The 20,084-nt window shown below is 43.4% G+C and overlaps 1 protein-coding gene across 2 annotated transcripts in view; it reads left to right on the top strand.

Annotated features, from left to right (window-relative positions):
- SH3PXD2A (SH3 and PX domains 2A) overlaps nucleotides 1-5,507 on the top strand; it is a gene marked incomplete at both ends in the record, with an annotated part of 225,476 nt that extends 219,969 nt beyond the window's left edge. For both annotated transcript variants that reach the window (XM_079536101.1, XM_079536100.1), the window contains 4 exons: nucleotides 400-731; nucleotides 1,588-1,637; nucleotides 3,364-3,483; nucleotides 3,615-5,507. In XM_079536101.1, coding sequence (XP_079392227.1) covers nucleotides 400-731; nucleotides 1,588-1,637; nucleotides 3,364-3,483; nucleotides 3,615-5,507 — 2,395 coding nt within the window. The remainder of the gene's footprint in view (nucleotides 1-399; nucleotides 732-1,587; nucleotides 1,638-3,363; nucleotides 3,484-3,614) is intronic.
- Between the last annotated feature and the right edge of the window lie 14,577 nt (nucleotides 5,508-20,084).

The following is a 20,084-nucleotide window of genomic DNA, read 5'->3' as shown; positions in this document are numbered from 1 at the left end:
TTTTCTATTTTGAGTTGCTGCTTGGAAGGGTTAAAATCTTTTACTCACTAGCTTGCATTTTTTTTGCTGTATGGAAGAATACTGATTTTTTTTTTTTTTTTAGTACTGTCTAGATGGGGCATAAAACAAAAGTGTTCAAGCTCTTGGTCTTGTGAGTAACTATGTTCCTTACTCAGAGAGACTTTATGATAAGTGACTTTTGACTGTAGTCTGCAGTTTGCTACTAGCTGAACTGACTTTGAGATGTCAATAGGTAATAAATTCGGTACTCAGTTCAGCTTTTGTGGTCTCCAAGTTTTGTTTTATGCCATTATCCAATAATTTTGCCTTTGTTGTTGCACCTGAACTGCATTGAGAAAGCTGTGTTCAATGTGTTGATATTTCCTTTTGCGCCTGCAGGTATCTTGGCAAAGAGGGCTGGGCCCCAGCTTCATATCTGAAGAAGGCTAAAGATGATCTTCCATCTAGAAAAAAGAACTTAACTGGGCCAGTGGAAATCATTGGAAACATCATGGAGATCAGCAACCTGCTGAACAAGAAATCCACTGACAAGGAAACTCAAGCAGAAAATGAGACCTCAGAAACACATATCACCAAGAAGGAAATCAGTTTGCCTATTCTTTGCAATGACTCTAATGGTAATGCCATGATGACACCAGACAAGCAGGCTTCCAAACTGGCCCAGGGATCTCCAGCCATAGCAAGGATAGCTCCACAAAGAGCTCAGATAAGTAAGTCATTAAAGTAGTGAGGATTTCCAATTTGCAATGAATTGTTTTCTATCTTTCAGGGCTGGTGTTACTTAAGGTCAGCTTAGGTCCAGCATATGCTGCCCTTACAGCTGAGCCTGCTGTGCAGATCTTTGCACTTGTCTGTAGATTTGCAGGAACTCCAAGTTACGGTCATTTTTTAATAGTGATAAAATTTGACTTTATATAAAGACTGGCTAATGCTTGTTTATTTTAGCCTCTATGTGGAGACTTAACATTTTATTTCAGGAAAAGGTTTTTTTTCCCTCTTCTATGCACCATAAAATGTGCTGCCCCTCAGCTGCGGTAATGCAGATGATGTGATGGTGCGTTCAAATCAAGGAGACCATGTACATCTTATCTTGCATTTGTTTTGCTTTTTTCCTGGGATCAAGTTGCTATAATGTTTGTACTGCTTCATCGGCAAAATGCAGATGCTAACACTCATCTGGGCAGGGAATGGTAAGATACTTTGAGAAAGGATAATATAAATGTTACTAATAGAGTGGATTATTTTTACTGCTGGGGGGAAAGCTAGATATTAGGCCAGTTCTTTGCTGGCTTGTCTCCAATGGCCTGGTCAGTTCCAGCAGAAAATACAATCCACTACTTTCTGGCAGTGATTTCCTTCTAAATTTGCTAGCCTAGCTGAGATGAGTAGCAAAGTTACCTTAGTATTTCTAATATATCCTCGTGGTTTCCTGCCTTGTTTCACAGAGGTCGCTTAAATATTTCAAATATTGATTTCTAATAATTGTAACAGAGGAGAGCTGCTGAAGAATGTGTTTAGCAGTATCTAACAAATTAAAGAAAATTTCCCCTCATCTTTCCTGCTTAGGTTCTCCAAATTTAAGAACAAGGCCACCCCCACGAAGAGAATCCAGTCTGGTTTGTATTGTTTTACAATATATAGCAGCAGTGGGGTAGGAGGAGTGTGGGAACTTCATTAGGCTTGCTACAGTTGTACTAAGTGTGGTGCAGTGGGGCATATCAGAGACATCCTTTATTTTCATGACTGTTCATTTTATTGTTGAACAGACATAGATACCCTAATGTTAATTGGGAGATTTGTTTTCTTTAGTTAGGGCAACGTTTTGAAAATTTTTGAAAATGTTGAACTGTTTTTAATTTGCAGTCCCATATCAGAATATTTTGATGCTATGTTATGTCTGAACCTAGAAAATAGTCACTTTCAGTCCTACTGAAAAGGTATTTTGAGGAGGAGAAAGTCGTGTTGGACGTGAGACAGTTATTGGGAGTTAGATATCAGAAGCCTTCACAAATGAGTATGTAGAACTCTAACTGATCTGACCCAGCAGTTTCATACCAACCCTTCAACCATATGAAGAATTGGTGGTATGAGTATTTTCACAGGAAAATAAAAGTTTTAAGTGGGGAGAACGTTGTAAATCCACTGTGTCCTGTGAATGTGCATTAAAGCCCGTTTGGCTGACTTAGAAGTTTTAAAGTTCTTCTGAATATTTTTTTCAAGGACTCTGTCTTTTGACCTTAAATGATAGATGATTTGTCGTAACACCTGGGAGTGTCTTCCCTCCTTCCATTGCTCCCATCTCTGAGGTGGCTAAGCTTCACTGTCATATATGTTTAAAATGACTTGGGATCTTATGGAAGGGTGTGTGCTGCAGGAGTAAGACCTTCTTTGATCCTTTATTTTCAAAGCTGGGAGTGTGGAATTTTGAAACAGTTTATGACATTTGGATCATCATCTGGGTAGTTCACATCTGAAGTAATCTATCGCACAGAAGTCACATTAATAACTTCTTTGTAGACAGACAATGCATAGTATTCAATCTTTGCTGTAGCTTTTTTTGGTCAGTTTGTGTTACTTGAGATGCCTCTCAAGCAATCAGGTGAATGTACCCTCTAAAATGTGATAGCTTAATGTAAAAGCATATAGCTTTTAGAGAAGTCTGATATGCTATTGTAATAGCCATAAATATCAGTGTCTTGTTTCTCATGGAGCCATTGTAAAATGTAAATGTGGGTTTTGTTGACATTTGGATGTTGGTATTGTTTTGGGAATGTTATGGAGAGAAACAGGAATCTTTTTGTTCTACAGTGACGTTCTTCCCCTTCTTTTATCACTTCAGCTGAGCAAAGCTCTCCTTTCTTGTTGAAGATATCCATTTGGTCATGTCATTGAAGAATTACAATCCAGCAGCATATTAAAAGCAATAATTACATTACATTTTTATAGTAGTATATTTGGCAATAGGCAGAATCTATCATAGGCATGTTGCAATGCATTTTTCTGCAGTTGTGACAAGTCATCCAGAATGGAGTGTTACTGGACAGAGCCCCAGAGTAAATGGGGTGACTGTGACTGGTATGGCAGCTCACAGTTTATGCCCCATCAGTAAAATGTTTTACTGTTCAGGTAAAGATTATCACACTTGCAGTAGCTAGCAAAAATGTCATTGACAGTGCATATTTAGAAAGCCTTCTCTCTTGCATCGCATCTCTTTAGGAAGTTGCACAGGAAGAAGAAAGAATTCAGTGAATAGAATGTCTGAGAAGGCAATTTCTCGTTCATACTGCTGTTCAGCCTGCTGTTTCTATGGTTTAACTGAACAAAACTTCCTGTTTGCCATAGGGTTTTCAGTTGCCCAAACCACCAGAGCCACCCTCTGTGGAAGTGGAATACTACACCATTGCAGAGTTCCAGTCGTGTATCTCTGATGGGATAAGCTTTCGCGGTGGACAAAAGGCAGAGGTGAGGCTTAACAGTGCGAACAGTGGAAAAATAATGCTTGGCTGTTGTAGGGGACAGGATTGAAATGGAAGGAGCGAAAAGTAATTCATAGAGATTTTTGTCTAAGTAATGTGTTCCTTATCGTCTCATAGGTTATAGAAAAGAATTCTGGTGGCTGGTGGTATGTGCAGATTGGAGAGAAGGAAGGATGGGCTCCAGCATCTTACATTGACAAGAGGAAGAAGCCAAATTTAAATAGAAGAACAAGTACTTTAACCCGCCCGAAAGTTCCTCCCCCAGCACCACCCAGTAAACCTAAAGACTCTGAAGAAGGAACAACTGGAATGGTTTCTTCAGAGAATACCCAGGACTCTCCCCACAAGGTGAAATATGAAGAACCTGAGTATGATGTGCCTGCCTTTGGCTTTGATTCAGAGTGTGAAGTAAATGAAAGTCATCGTGAAGAGGGCACTCCTGAGAAACGACTGTTTCAGCCCCTCAAGCCCTCTCCTGTGTCATCACTTCAGAAAGCAAAGTTCAAAGTAGGAGAGTCTTCAGAGGATGTTGCTAATGAAGAAGAGACCATTTATGAGAATGAGGGGTTCAGGCGTTATGTGGAAGATTCTTTGTCCAATAAGGAATCTAGTGGAGACTCTGATTCTCAGAAAAGCTCTTCTCTTTCTTTGATTCGAAGGAACTCTCCATGTTCTCTCTCTCCTAAATCATCATTCTTGAAGCCCAAGATGGAAAAAGACATCCAGCCCGAGATTGGAAAATGTCACTATTCTAGGAGTGAGGAGACAAAACCAAGATCAGCTTCAGATGTTGGCTTACGTAGCGTGCCAAGAACAGGCATGAAGAAAGAGCCTGGGCAGAGTCCTTCAATTAGAGCAAAACCAATTGTTAGGCCCAAACCATTCCTGAACAAGGCAGATTCTCAGAGTCAAGAAAAGATGGATATCAGCACTTTAAGGCGTCAGCTGAGGCCAACTGGGCAACTCAGAGGTGGACTTAAAGGTTCAAGAAGTGAAGAGTCTGAAAGCCCACCACACACAGCTTCTGAAAACCACGATGACCATGTGAGGAGGGGCTCAGCTGACCTCATTACAGTTCCTTCCCGTGGCATTTTCTGTTCTAGCCATCCAGCCAAAACTGAGCAGGAAAATGATTCCAGGTGTTTCTATGTGACCACTGACTCATACCAGAAGGTACAGGATTCTGAAATTTGCTTCCCAGCAGGAGTAGAAGTGGAAGTGCTTGAAAAGCAAGCCAGTGGGTGGTGGTACCTGAAATATGGAGATATGGAAGGCTGGGCTCCTTCTCATTACTTGGCTCTCCCTGATAACCAGCAAGAAACCACATCAGTGGAGACCGATGCCTCATTCACCAGGAACAGGAAAAATGAAAATAAATCAAACAGCTTAGAGAAGATAGAGAAGAGGGTTCAGGCTTTGAACACCATCAACCAGAGCAAACGTGCAACACCACCCATCCCAAGCAAACCTCCAGGTGGATTTTCAAAAACATCAGGACCTGTAAAAATGCGGAATGGTGTGAGGCAGCTTGCTGTCCGGCCTCAGTCGGTGTTTGTCTCCCCACCACCTAAGGATAACAACTTGTCGTGCTCCTTGCGCAGAAATGAGTCTTTAACAGCCACAGACCATCTTAGAAATGTGCGTCGCAATTCCTCCTTCAGTAATGCACGGTCACAGCCAGGTGATGCAAAGGGAAAGCAGCCTGAGAGGTCGGGCTCCGAGGGTTCAGAGCCCACCTCCAACCTCCCCAGCCAGAGGAATGGGATCCCCGTGTCTACTGTCAGGCCAAAGCCCATTGAAAAATCCCAGTTCATCCATAACAACCTCAAGGACATCTATGTTTCGATTGCAGACTATGAAGGGGATGAGGAGACTGCGGGATTTCAAGAAGGTGTCTGCATGGAGGTCCTTGAAAGGAACCCAAATGGCTGGTGGTACTGCCAGATCATGAATGGTGTGAAGCCATTCAAGGGCTGGGTGCCCTCAAATTATTTGGAGAAAAAGAACTAGTATTGCAATATCTTTAACCTCCCTAATTTATACTGTTCCTGCTGTGTACATGTGGAAAAAAATAACTGCTATACACAAAGACCTTTCCCATGTGCCCCAGTTTGTACAAAGGGACGAAGGAGTCTATGCTGAGGACAAATCTGCCATGTTCTGGAGAGGTTTGTGGGGTTAACATGTTGTAAGCAACTATGAAGATGCAGCAGTCAACTGCCTTTTTGTGAAGTTGTTAATAATCTTATATGTGTAACAGGGTATGACATCCCATCTTTCCCGTTATTGATAGGAAACCAAGTGCGTGCCTTTCATGAGAGAAATACACATGCATCTCAACTTGGGGAGTTCTGTGCCAAACTCTTTTACAATCTTGGCTCCCTTTTCTCCTCGTTCTTGTCCGTATGTGGAATACCCAAGAGTTTCGGATGCATTTCTACAACTTGCAGTGAGAAGCAAATGGAATTTTCTGAAACACAAAGGGACTCAAATCCTTTGGAGAAGCTTTTTTTTTTTTTTTTTTTTTCTTCTCAACAGTTGTTTGGTCCAGAGTTGGAGCCTTTTCATCGTGGAGAGATTTGGTCTCTGACTTCATCTGTGTGTTGTTCTTTCTGCTAATTCACCCGGAATGGCGATCAGGTGGTGTTGGTTGGAGGGCTCCTTGTTTCCTTTCTTTCTGTCTCCTTCTTTGAGTTGATATCAGGTGTTCTAGGGCAGCAATGCCTACTGGTGCTTGTAAAGACAAACCTACAAACCCCATGCTTAAGCACGTTTATTACTTTGTAGGCTCCCTATTTAGTTCTGTGCCTGACTTCTGCCAGGAGATCCTGGTTGAGTCTCTTTACAGAACTGGGTTTCTCAAAACTTGTCATAAAATCAAAATGTACAAAAGTCCCTTAAGACACTGAAGACGTGGCTGTCAAATGTGTTGCTTCTGCTTGTCTAGCAGTCTGGTCCAAATCCAAGCATACTGTCTGCTAGCAGGGCCCATAGAGGTATTAGTTAGAAATAGCTGTAACCTTCTGCAACATCAGTGTTTACAACGAGGGGGAAAAAAAGCCATCAAACTCGGTCTGCACATCCTTAATTTGTATATTTTTGGGGAATTGTTTTTCCGTGTTTTGTTTCTTTTCTGTGCATTCTGGGTGGTTTTTTTTTTTGTTTGTTTGTTTGTTTTTTTTTTCTTGGTTTACCAAAAGAGACTTAAAACTGAAGTAGGAGCCAAATATATGTTTCTGTTCCCACTTGAATCCAAGAAGTACATTTGTACTGGAAAGTGTGCCTGGGCTTTTCAGGCTCAGGGATTTAATATCAAAGCAATTAAGTCTAAAACACATTAACCAGGAAGCTGCCTCTTCTAGTTCCATTTCTGTTTGTTTTTTTTAACTCATGCTTTGAAACGTGGCACCTGATGAAGATGGCGCTGTGTGAAATAGAAGAGGCATCCACTGCAGAAGGCTTTGGAATATGAAGTTATTCTTGAGGTAGCCAACTCTTGTACTGTAAACATCATTGGCCAAATCCCTACTGTACTTGAGAAAGCCTTGCTCATTTTTTTTTATTTTTAAAATGGTTCTGTTAATCACTCTAAATCAAAATCTAATTCTTTTAAATAATAGGTAGTCTTGTGTCTGTTTTAAGAGGGAAGAGGCAGACTATTTCACTACTGGTTTACACAAGATGATCCATGCCCTTTTTTTCCACCAGAGCTTCATACGATTTGGCTTGGAAGGTTACAAAGACTTAAAAATAGCTGGGTTCGAGGGTCTGAGTAAAATAGCACAACAGTATTGTGTGTTACGGGCGATGTTTCTCTGCCAAAAAAAAATTATACAATTTGTACGTTGTTCTTGTCTTTATTCTTAACTTTTTTTCTGGGGGGGGGGGGGGGGGGGGGGAAGAGTGGGGCTTTTAATTGCTACGGTAATATTGAGAGAGTTGCCTACAGCTAACCTGTCTGATATCCTTTAGGTGGCCGAAATAACATCGAAGTGCCACAACAGGCTACAAGCAGTGCTGTGTTTTGAGGGGCTCTCAGAATCCAGGCAGGGAGGGGTGGGTGTTTGGGATCCCTTTCAGTTGTGGTGGCAGGAGAAGGAGGTGTATCTGCACAACAGCTTGTATCAGTGTGCAGGACCCTCTTTGTACCTTACATCTTACTATATAATATATATATGTATGTATCCAGTTGGCTTCATCTTACTGGATGTGTATCTGAGGCATTGTGGCCCAGTCTCATACTTCTCCCCATTTTTAGTTGTACTAATATGGTCACAGCTGTAAAAGGCTGTTGGAGATGTTGTGAGATTACAATAGAAGTATTATATTCTTCTGCTGGACAGTATTAAATAGAGCAATACATAGAGTTATCTGCTAGATTGCAGTACTAATAGTAGTGACTTAGTGACTTGTATTAATGTTATGATTTATTTTAACAATAATGATGCGGAAGTGGTTCATTATTTTGAATTAATGCACTTTAACAATAAAAGAAACCAAAATGGAAGCCAATGCAGAGAACTAAGTGCATTATTTAAAGGTGCAGTATATAATTATCATTTTCTTGAAGCACATATTTATTAAGAATTAACTTATTATTTAAAATATTCTAACGTTGTTTAGAGACATTCCCACCAAGTCGTCTCTTTGGGGGGAAGTAGAAGCACAGCTCCCAGATCTTCTGCATTGAGCCACTGAATTCTTCAAGTATGGTGCAGAGTGATGTGAGCCCCCCGCCCAGGGAGAGGAGAGTAGCATACAGCTCAGATAGGAAAGCCCAGGCTGCAACAGATAGTCACACTTACATCCAGCCAAAGTTGAGCCCGGAGTATCTCTGAGCTGCAGCAGTCCTTGTAGGATTTGAGAAGGAAAAGCTGCTTTTTGTGGCTATTTGTGATGCTTGGTGCCACGTGCCTTGCATGATGCTGAATGGCATGGATGGGTGGTGCCTGTATTATCACCAGGCTTTTCTCAAGCATCAGCCCAATGCACACACTGGCCCAATTGCTGCTTTATCCCATCTTGAAAGCTTTGTGAGGGCTGAGGAAAGCCAGAGCCTATAGACGAGGCTGCAAAGCCAGTGCTGTTGTGACTGCCCCCTGCCCTTCTGCAGAAGGGATGAGTGCAGATTAGCTGCTTGTTGTCAGCAATGAGTGAGGGCTGCTGCCTCACACACTGGGCTTCACACCCAGTGGGAAGGCTCTGGTTTGGGCTCCCTTTTATTTGATGCTGTACTTCTGAAGGACCCTTCTAAAGCAAATACCATACCCCAGCAGCCCCCGGAAATACTGTTACTTTCTTTTCTTTGTCCTCTCCTCTTGCTGTCATCACAGGTGATTTATTTTTTGTTATTTTTTTATTCTTGCAACTGAAAGATACCAGGTCAATTTTTTTAATTTTTTTTTTCCATTGGCAAGCAGCTAGTTCCCAAAAATTGCAAGCCATTTTCTTCGTTAGCTGTGAAACAAAGGGAAAGGCCCTGAAGTCCATCAGAGAACTGCCCTGACTGCAGGGCAAGCCTGGAAGGGGGGGGACTCGAAGGACAGTGCAGTGCAGAAATGTTCGAGCTCTCCTCTGAAATGTTCATGTCGCCTTAAGCTTTATTTACTAAATTTGTCAGAACTGACACTGGATTAAGAGCAATATTTAAACATAACATACACCTCAGTGGGCACTCAATGCAGAAATCAGTAGTACTGTTTAAATCTCCCTCTTTCTGTTCTTGAACCGGACAGAAGAGGAAGTGGGGCCCCGGCGATGCCGATTGCAGCAGAAGGGAGCCCTCATCTGGGGGAGAGGTGGCTGCTGTCACTGCCCCCGCTGTCCCCAAAAGCCTTGAATTGGAACCAACAGAGAACCCCAAGCCCAATACCATAGAACAAAATTTGAGAATGTGAAAATTGCATCTTGCTGTATACTGCAACTTTAATAATAATGAGCACTTCTGAGTTCGTTATTGAGGTTTATATAATGCCTGAAAGATTTAATTGCTGTTTTCCTCTGTCTGCCAGTTCATCCTACTTTCTTGTAATAGCAGTAATATGGTTTTGTTGGCTGCCCTTCCCCATGGAAGGCAGTCCCTGTTAATTCTTCTCTCATGTCTTGCAGTGGGTAGGTGCAGCCATATGTACCAGTCCTTTGCAAGCCAAACTTTCCAAGATAAAAGATGCAATGGGCATGTGCCAGGATATTGAATCACTGTACAAAAACAGCACATGCTCAGTAACTTCACAGATTGAAATTGGCTCATGGTTTGACTCCTAAAAATGGATTTTCACATGCACTGGTACAGCTAAAACATGGATGTGGCCCTTGTGGATGCACTCCAAAGGCTCTTTCCATTGCGATGCTATAAAGTTTGACGAAGGCATTATATGACTGTTTCCATCACTTTCAGATCTTAATGAATCGTATTTTATTGTAATATATATTCATTGCTTTCCTCAGTTAAAAAGAAAGTTACTGCTTTTATCTTATATGAAAAACAAGGGAATTTGGTAAAGCATTCATTATTTTCATATTCCTAGTATTAACAGAATAGAACTAGTACTATTTAATTTTAGATCTTCATAGCTAGCTTGTTAATAACTCATATTTTCCTGTGTTGTATCCTACTATTTTTTTCTATTTTTTTTCCCAAATACTCTGCATTCTTGAGGAAAAAAAAAAATCAAATCCAGTGAGTGGATAAGTGCAATATTCATCGAATAAACAGGCCCCTCATCCAGGACTTGGAGTGGAACGTGCAGTGTGAAATGTTTGCAATTCTCTATTCATGCACTCTTATGGGAACAGGAGATGCAGGGGAGGGGGCAGGTGGATAAAAACGGGACCCTTGGGTTGGTAGGGATGGATAGCTGGGGCTGTTGGTCTTGGAATGGCTGCTTGTCACAGAGAGCATCACCTGGTACTAAAAGTGTAAGGATTATGCAGCATGTTGCCAGGTTTTTGTATAGGGTGTGCATTAATGTCCTTATTAATACAGGACTTCTGAGTTATGCTTTAAGTACTCTGTATGTCATCCTTGCATGATACTGCCTTCTGGTTTGTCTCTGCTGGTGGTTGTCCTCTTTTGCTTCAGAATCAATAACTTAAAATACTTCTGCTGGTGCTGTCCCAAGTTTTGATACTGTACTGTTATTTGTATTTATTCTGAGAGCTGTGGAAATGTATTTCTATATGTCCTCATTTCTTTCTTTTTTCCTTAGGTTAACAATAAAGAAGAAAGTCCCCATTTTATCCAGGTTACTTCTCACCTGCAGAACTTCACAACTAATCTGATTTTTGAAATCCTAGTTCCTGGCTTGCAAAGGATGATCATTCAGTTCCAAAGTAAAGCTGAGCAGAAACTCTGCTCTTCAAAAAATAAAAATAAAAATAAAAAATCCTATTTGAATGGATGGAGAATTTCCACCTGTCCAGGGTAATGTCACCATCCAGGTAACAGCAAAATCTCTCTTTGAAAAACTGGACTGTTTTAATGAGATCCAAAAGTAATGTGAAAGACAAGCATTGGGTTCTTTGAGCTCTGGGGAGTGTTGCTCCTGAAGCTCTACTTGATGTCCCTGGAGGGCAGCTGTACCTCAGCCTTCTGCTTAATTCTTGTCCTGCTGCCCTTGAGTTTGTGAAAAGGCCTGGCTATTGCCAGAGACCTTTGCATTCAAATAAGAACTGAGTTCTGCAGCTGTATTGAAATAGATGTTTTTCAAAATCCTGTCATTGATACTAACGCTTCACAGATTCATCTAGTTTTGGGGAGCCAACCCAATTTTTTTTCACTTGCTCTTGTTCAAACCAGCCAGAAGTCCAGGAGCATCAGTAGGGTTACAATGGCAGAAACCTTCATGAGTACTCACCACAGCCCATTCTCCTAAAGGGGCATGGGAGTGCTGAGCCTGGGGCTGCCACGCACCATCTGCTGCATGGAGGTTGTGCGGCTTTGTGAGACCCACTGGAGCTTTGCTGCTGTCTTGCAGGTATCTTTCCAATACTAGCAGCTCCTTCTCTGGCAACATCAGATGTTATTTATCCATGTAGCAAAGTGTTGTGTGTGAATTCAGTGTTCAGCAGCTGCCAACAGCACTAATACAATGGTTCAAGAGCAAATGTTTATTTTTTTCCCCGTTTGCTTTTAATTGTTTGATAGAAGCAGGGACCACCGATGTGGCAATGCGTAGGGAATGCGTTTGCATGCTTGAACTCTTCAATGGCCTCTGCTAACCTGTGCCTGGTGCTTCTATTTCTTTTTCTGTCTCTCTGTGCTGCTCAGTGGCCACATCTGTTGTTTGTCTGTAGCTTCAGATGAAGTACTGTATGTAGGGCTGCATCCAGAGTTCTCTCCCAGACTTGGGGTTGCAATGTAGGTTGCTGTTGCTGCTTTTCCTCCTCATCTTAGAGCCAGTCGGAGCACCCAGAGTTGCCCAGAACTTCCCCTTGGATATCTTTATTGGGGTGTCAGCTGTGTGGGGTGTCCTTACACCACGGCTGGGGCTCTGCAGTGATCCCTGGGTGAAAGCTGAGTGCAGACCCGATGGCACAGGCAGAACAAAGTAGCTTCTCTCATTTTATAATGTCATGGCTGGGCTGGTCCCATCACCAATGTTCTTCGTTTGTTCTTGCATCGAGGTAGTGTTGATTCTAGTTGAAGAGTGCAATTTTTGTTTTCTTTTGTGTTTGAGGTTTTTTTTTTAGTTTGTTTGTTTTCTTTAATAAATAAATTTGGTTTAAAGCTTCACACTGGCATTTTTACAGACCTGTTTTTGTCAGCATAAACCACCACTGTCCTGAGTTGAGACTCCTGTTTGTTACTGAATCAAACTAATGGGAACTGTATCAATGATTTGGAAAGAAATGAAAGGCAACTATATTGGCAGGGAAGGGGTGGGAAAAGATAAAATACAAGGGAAAAAAGTGTTTCTAATAAGGCCGTAAATTATTTGATCTGACACTGCAGGTGCTTTCTCTGTATAGATGGTTTTCATACATCACTGCTCTGCATTAGGATTTTTCATTACTGAGAAAAGTTGAGTTTTACACTCTGTGATGATGGTAGTCTGTATCCTAAAGTCAGTGATCCCCCAAAGCAAGACAAACACATGCCACGTGATTGCTGTACCAGAGTCACTTTGTACCTTTCTTTCTCGGTCCTGTTTGGTGGAGGAAAGAAGCAGAGGGGAAGGAGAATTGCATGGCATTGCCAAAACCCCATTGTCATCCTTGGGGGCATCAAACTGTGTTCTGAGTCTGGATCCCCTGAACATCCAGGTTGGGCTTGTCTGTCCTACAGAAGCAGGATAGGAGAAAATACTGCAGTCACTGGAACTTAGCCTATAACTGTTGACAAACTGGAGCAAATAAGAAGGGAATTGGAAAAAAAAAAAAAAAGAAAAGAAAAAAAAAATCCTTTAAAAATATGAGAGATTTCAGTGAATAGCCAATGTTAACTATTGCCTGTCCTAGATTTTCATAGTGGGGGGATGTTATAATTGTTTCCAATCTGTAGAAGACTTTTTTTTTTCCCCTTGCTGAAGGGGTTTGCTCATTACTCGTGTGGGTTCAGACCTGGAGTATTGTGGAAGCAGAGTGCATGGAGCATTACAATGGCTTTTCTGTACTATAAGCTGACTGTTATGGGGTCAATAGTGCACAGAGTAAGTGCATTTCTGTTGTCTGGTTCACATCATGCTGCATCAGTGCTGTTGCTGTACTGCACATTTAATTGCAGGCAGAGATATTAGTTACTTTGCTCCCAGGTTTGGGGAGAATCAAAGCAATGAGATGTCTCAGTTAGGAGTTGGTATCACACTTTCACATCAGAAGTCTTGCCTGCAGCTTGGTTGCTGCTTCGGTCAAAGCTCAGATGCAGATATCTCTGTTGGGCACGTATATCTGTGGCTGCTTCTAAAACTGTTAATTAGCTCAAACGATTTCTGGAAACAGTAGATAATTAATGGAGCCTAAACCTGTTGCTGAATGAAAGCTGGAATCTGTCGAGTGGTTGTGCTCCCCTCTCCTAGGAGAGCACGTACGGTATGGAAAGCCTTACAGTTTTTACTGTCCCAAACTTATGTTTGATGACAATATCAATCTAGTTCTGGTCTAAACAAGGTTTGCAGTGGGTTTCCTCAGTTGTTGATGTTCTTAATATTAGACGCTGTTATCATTTTTGTGTTGGTGTAGCACTCCATTTTCTAGTGGATAGGTGGTGGGAATGTACTCTGTGGTGTCTTGGGAGAGCATGTTGGTGACCAGAGACAGAGAAATGTGTGGTTGGTTTTAGTGTGTGTGTGGTCAAGTTGGTGATGCTTTTTTGGTTGTTATTTTTGTTGCTGTTTTTAACACGGGAACCATTTTGTCTGCTCTGCTTGGGAAAATGTCCTGAAGTTGTTGTGGTTTCTGTCGTGGTGTATATGGAAAAGGAATAACTGAGAACTGTTTTGTTTTCATATGGAGAGAGTTTATAAGGCGGGAGTCCGTTCCGTTTGTTCTGGGATGTGAGTTAAGCCAAGAGGTAAAGAAAATGAGTCAGAGGAAGCCCTTTTTGTTGTAACAGCTTGGGACCATATTTACTTGTGGCCCATGGTCCAGCTCTATTGAAGGCAGTGAATATTGGTCGTAGTGCAGATGTTTGAGCTTTCTGTCCAAATATTGATTCTTTCAGAGCTGACAGGTATTTTGACATTCATGGCATCAACCATTAATGTACCTACAGCAGACAGGAAGCTATAAGCAGAAATAAGTACTGCAGCCTCACGGAGTGCCCAGTTTTTGTTTAATGAACTTGAGCTGATAACCAACATGATTTTGTACAGTGAAGAGCTCCTGATAGGGCCCAAATGTATTTGGCTCTTTGAGATGCTTTCCTAGAACTGCAAATCTGGTGTATGATAGAAAATATTGGCCTTCCAGTCAAAACTGAAAGCCAGAAAATGACATCTTTCATGCAGCAGTATCTCTTGCCATTGGTGGCATGAGTTATCATACAAAATGCCCCTGTCTGAACTGGCACAAAACAGAAGACCTCTTTGTGACCAGTCTCTGAGTCTGCACATAATCTTGGTAGATTGAATGCAGGTCAGATTCGTAGGTAGAAAAGATGAGTAACTCCTTTACAGACTAACACAAGGATGTAGTTCTCATTTTTGCCAAGCAATCCTGTAGAAATGTCCCCTGAGGTTTAGCACAGATCCTCTGGGGACCTGTGAGTCTTTAGCTGATAGATACGGTACTGTGGGCCTGATCCTGTGGCTGGGACAGGAGAAGCACATCTCTGTCAGATGCACATCTCGTCGAAAGTGAGATCATAGCACAGTGTTGCCATTGCTCTAGATTTGTCACTGGGGGGACCACGGTTGTGCAAAGTGTTACCTTCTCCATAATCCAGACTTGCAGAATTGATTTTAGTGCCCAGTCCAGAAATGGTTCAGAGCTGCCCTCTTTTCCATTGCTACCCAACAGCCATGTGCTGTGTCCAAGCACTTGCTCAGAGAACTGCAATACAGTGTAAAGCAATGGAAGTTTGGTGTGTTTTTCCCATGTGCTGAGGCAGTGTAGTAAAACAAAATGTTTTGGCGTGGGACTTTAATAATGTCTTTGCATGTAGAACTGAGAACTCTGCATGGGTCTGCTCAACAGAGAATGAGAAAAATGTTTCAGGCAGTTGTGCATGTGAAGACACAGAGCAAGAACTCAAGACTGCTGTGCCTCTGAGTAGATCCCAGCATCCCTCTTTAGGCACTTATCAGAGCCTGGAGGTGATCAGCATCTACTAATGGGCAATCAGTACTGCTCACCTTCCTGCATGCTCAGGACTGGCGGAGGTTACGAGGGATGGAGTTTGGGGGCTGTTCCCTGAGCTTTATTACAAGTTCTTGCAATGTGAACCTCTAACATCTTCAAAGACTCAGGCAGAAGGGATTTGCTAAACAGACTGTATCTGTTATCTCCCAGTTCATTGATTGCTTGGACCAAAGGTGGTGCTAAATCTGATTTTCATCTGTAATATTTATATTTTTTCAGACTTTTTTTTTAAGCGTTTGATGAAACAGATGCAGTGTCCTTCTTACATGAGAGATTTATTCCCAGCTTGGGATTTGGCAAAACTCACTGGACCTTCAGGGTCCAGAATGGTTGCTTGTTAACATTTGAGCAGGCTTGCAGTGTTTTGGGGGAAGTGGGAAAGGGTACTCTATCTTCAAATGTTTGCAGATTGTAAGAATTGACTTGTGATTTTTTTTTTTTTTTTTTTAATTTTGTATTTTGTTTACATTGTCTCTTATGCCCTAAGGAAAATAAATTTTTGACGTTTTTAATTGTGATCCGATTGGTTTATTTTATTTTCAACTTTTCAATACTATATTATTCCACTCTCTTTGTCAAACCACTAAGTTTAAGTTTCTCAGAGAAACTTATGACTTTGGATGTGTGTGAAATTGCAAATTTAAGCTCAGGCTTAAATGGATAAAGGAGTTCCATTTGTCCTCTAGCTCTGAATTGCTGCTGCAGCTGTATTTTGTAGCTGTATTTGTAAAGCTTTATGGCCTGCTCACCTCTGTCCTCAAACACAAAGACCCTCTGTCTGTGTTAAGATCATAAGGCTTAACACACATTTCAGTATATTCTTTTTGGAGAGTGATATGGCATCAGATCCAAAATAAGAAGAGAAGCATTTCTTTTTCCATGGGTGGCCCATTTATCAGAAAAAGGGTGGCTGAACGTGTCAGGATGAGTTCTTCCAAACCCCTTCACGTATGCTGCAGAACTTGACCGTGGCACTGTAAGGTCTGAGTACTGCACAGTTGTCAAGCTTGCTGACACCTTGCAGGCTTTGAAGGCTGGAGGCCCCAGATAACAAGCAGAAGTTTCCTGCTACATGAAGCAGATGTGTAGGTGAAACTGAAGAGCTTTTTTACAGTGAGAGTGGTGGGGCACCGGCACAGGTTGCCCAGAGAGGGAAGGGATACCTTGTCCTCAGAGACACCCAAGATCAGGGTGGGATGGGGCTCTGAGCACCTGATGGAGCTGTAGGTGTCCTTGTTCACTGCAGGAGAGTGAGACCAGATGGCCTTTATGTACTGCTTCCAACTCAAACAATTCTATGAAATGATGTCACTGGAGATGGAGCAGCTCTCAGCAGAGGCACAGTGTTTGCTCACCACACGCATGTCAGCACGCAGGTACGTGGTTGCCAAGGGCTCCTGCTCAGCCATCCCAGCTCTCTGAAGGCTATAAGAAATTAAGTATGAGGCTGCATGCAGTCCTGGGCACTTCTAGGCACCCAGCTGAGCAAGGAGTGTGCCACGGAACTGTGTCTTTTCTTTCCATGTGCGTAGAGTGAACCTTAAGGTTGAAGGGGTTTTTCTCTAGCATACAATCAACATATTACTAATGTACACCCATGTGTGTTATAACCCACTGTTAATTGCTCTGTTTGCTCCTCATTTTTCTCCACACTCCACCACGATACCCTGCACCCACGCATGTGCGTTCGAAAAATAACAAGTGTGTGCCATGCCGGGGCAGAGCACCAGGTGGCGATGGAGGACCGGCTCTGCCCTCCTGGACCAAATTGGAGCATCCCTCCCCTCTTCCTCATCCCTCCTCAGCGCAGACCATGGGCCAAGACTGACAGAATACCTACCTGCCTTGGTTCCTCTCGCTGACACCGAGAAAGGGGTGGGCTTGGGTTTCGCTCATTTGTCCTAAGATGTAGCAGTGCATGACTCAGTACCTCTGGCAGGGGCTGTCTGGCAAAGCCAATGTCCCCAGTATGTAGTGGCAGTCTGTTGTGCAGCTCCCACCTTAAGGGGATGTCCCGTGTCACCATGAACGAAAAGGGCTTCTGAGACCCACTAGAGGTCCTCCTGTTCCTGGGAAAGCAGGAGCTGGGCACAACGCTTGGAGTTACAGCACAGGCACACTCAGACTTGGTTTGGTGCACCAGGGAAGATGCTCGGGAGCATAGGTTTGAGCTGCAGGAATGCTCTTAGTCCATACTTTTAATTTTGTGTCTTCTTTTATCACTTAGGTAGATACGAAGCCCATCAAGGGCCTGTTCATCATCCTCATCATCCAGCTCTATACACTGTCTCATCCTTCAGCACCGAAGGAAAGCCTGACTGCTCTCCCCCTGGCTCACTCCAAAAAAGCAGCTTTCATGCCACCATTGCTTACCTCAACCGCTTGCTTCTGCCCTGCCCATCGTGTTTTGCCACACTTGTGGAGATGGCAGATACTCAGCTGGTCGCGGTACTGCAGGATACCTAAATCAGCTTTATTCACAATCACAGTTACCCAATTTTTCACAATGAGTTATTCTTCTCTTCAAACAGAACACAAAACATCTTAAAGTAAAGCAATGAAATGCAAATGACACAAGAACACAGAGGTACATGGGAGCCTACACAATTCAAACAAAACAAAAGGTTAGGACTGTTGTTGTTACTGCTTTTGCTGTTTTTTTCTCCCTGCAGAGAGCCTTGCTCTCCTCCCTGCTCACAACTGGAGCCAGCTGATGCTGGGAGCAGGACTGAACCCCAAATTTTGAGCTCAGATCCTGGGGGAGCTTTCGGTTTCTGCTAACTTCTAGACTTTGGTCCACAGTAAAACAAACAACACAGTTAATATATTAAAACACTCTGAATTCAAAAGGTGAAAAGGGAATTCACACCACTGCACTGGTACCCATAGATCGTTTCTTGAAAAATAAAACGTACCCATTGGCTTGCCCTGTGCGGGAGGGAACTGGTCCCAGTGGCTTGGTGAAGGCCTGGGAGGCTGCTTATTGCACATTTCCCCACATCCACTGATTCACGGACACATTCCTACCTCTTGGGTTCTTCCTTTCTGAAATTTTGGGGTGTGTTTAAGCACTGACACAGATTCCCCACCTTTGCTGGTCCTGGAGGCTGGCTCTGTGCCCACGCGCTGGCCATGCTCCTGGCATGGAGGCCGTAACAGCTTCCTCCCACCCCTGTCCAAGCAGGGCCCCTGGGTTAGGGGTGGATGTGAGAGGTGTGCAAAGAAATGGTGTAAATCCCTGTAACCAGAAGATCAGTGTTCAAGTTACAGAGTGCCCACCAGGCACGCTGGGGGTGGCTGCAGGCCCCTGCAGGAGGCTGCAGAGATGGCGGTGCCTTTAGAGAAAGGCTTTACAGAGCACTCTCCAGCTCTTAGCATCTCCTTTGATTTCCTTGAAGGGTCAGGGTGAGGCCATGTTTTCCGGAACCTTCACCCACCACACTTGTGGTGGCCATGATAGCAAAAGGCTCAGCAGGACGAGTGCAGCCCCATGGCATTCCCTGGCCTGGTGGCAAAGAGGCAGGGTGAAGGCTGCGACCCCAGCCTAGCCCCGACCACCCCTCAGGGCCCAGTGCTGCTGCTTCCTCCCAGAGGCACCAGGATGGGGCCAGGACAGCTGGGGAGCACCTGCTGTAGCTGAGCATGGCCCAAGACCCTGCAGCTCTTTGCCAGGCCAGCAGCTGTGACAGTACCACGGTCATCATGGCACCCACTATAGGGACAGTGGGGTTCCCAGGGAGGGCAAGGGGGTTATTTAAATAAACCAAACCCCTCAAGCTATAATTATTTTCTTCTTCCCCCCTCTAACACATAAGGACAGCCATGTCCTGCCGGCGGGCTGGCTGTAAAGGGCTAAAAGTACCACCTGGCTGTTTTTGTCTTAAAGCACAGTGATAAAGTTACCAGTAAATGAGACCCGCAGACACGTGGGTTTATACATTCTTCCCCAGTGGGGTTAGGTTTTTGTTTTGTTTTTTTTTTTTGTATTTTTGGGTTGGTTTTTTTTCCTTCATTTTTCTATTTTCCTTCAGAATTGTTGTCTGGATGACAAGGGGAGGAAAGGTGAGGGAGGTGCATCTTCCCCTCCTGCAGGCCATGGAGGCAGAGATGCTGCTGGATTCTCTGTGTTGCGTGAAGACCATTCAGGACAAGACACAGCAAATTGGTGGTGAGGGGGTGTGAGAGATGCTTGTCATGCAACAGGATGGTGCCAGGAGGTGGCTGGACGCTGCTGGGAGGGAGAGAGTCCAGTGTTTGCTGCCAAACCCATCATGAATGAGGAACTGCAAGAAGGCAGCACAACAGCCATGGTGCTGCTCCCCTGGAGGTGCTGCCACGATGGACACAGAGAGGATTTTCTTTAAAAGTCCTCATTACTCCTGCATTTCTACTGCAGATGTGCTCCTCTGCTGGGTGCATGCTTGCCTCATGCCACACTTTTTAAGGGGCCAGTTGTAAATCGAAACACACTGCTTATTTTTCCCCTTCCACCAAGGTGTTCTTTGCAGCAGGATGGCTCCAGAAGGAGATGTGCAGCACTGAACCTTTTATCTCTTGCTGTCCACGCTAAACGTTGGAGATTCCCCTCCTCTGTGCATGATGTAGAAAAGGGATGCTTGCTCCAGCTGTTTTTCATTTGTTTCTGGGAGAAAGTTTAAAATCCATAGGGGGGAAGCAGTCCATGGTGATTTCCCTGATGCACTGGAGTTCAGCCCCAGGAGAGTAGAAGAGTAGCATCTAAGCTGGTCTCATCTCTTGTCCATGGAAGTGGAGGATCAGAAGTGGTGG

This window comes from Tetrao urogallus (assembly GCF_951394365.1).
Source record: "Tetrao urogallus genome assembly, chromosome: 5".
In the NCBI taxonomy this organism is placed as follows: domain Eukaryota; kingdom Metazoa; phylum Chordata; class Aves; order Galliformes; family Phasianidae; genus Tetrao; species Tetrao urogallus.
The sequence above is the reverse complement of the archived record's forward strand: the minus strand, read 5'-3'. Positions and strand labels throughout refer to the sequence as shown.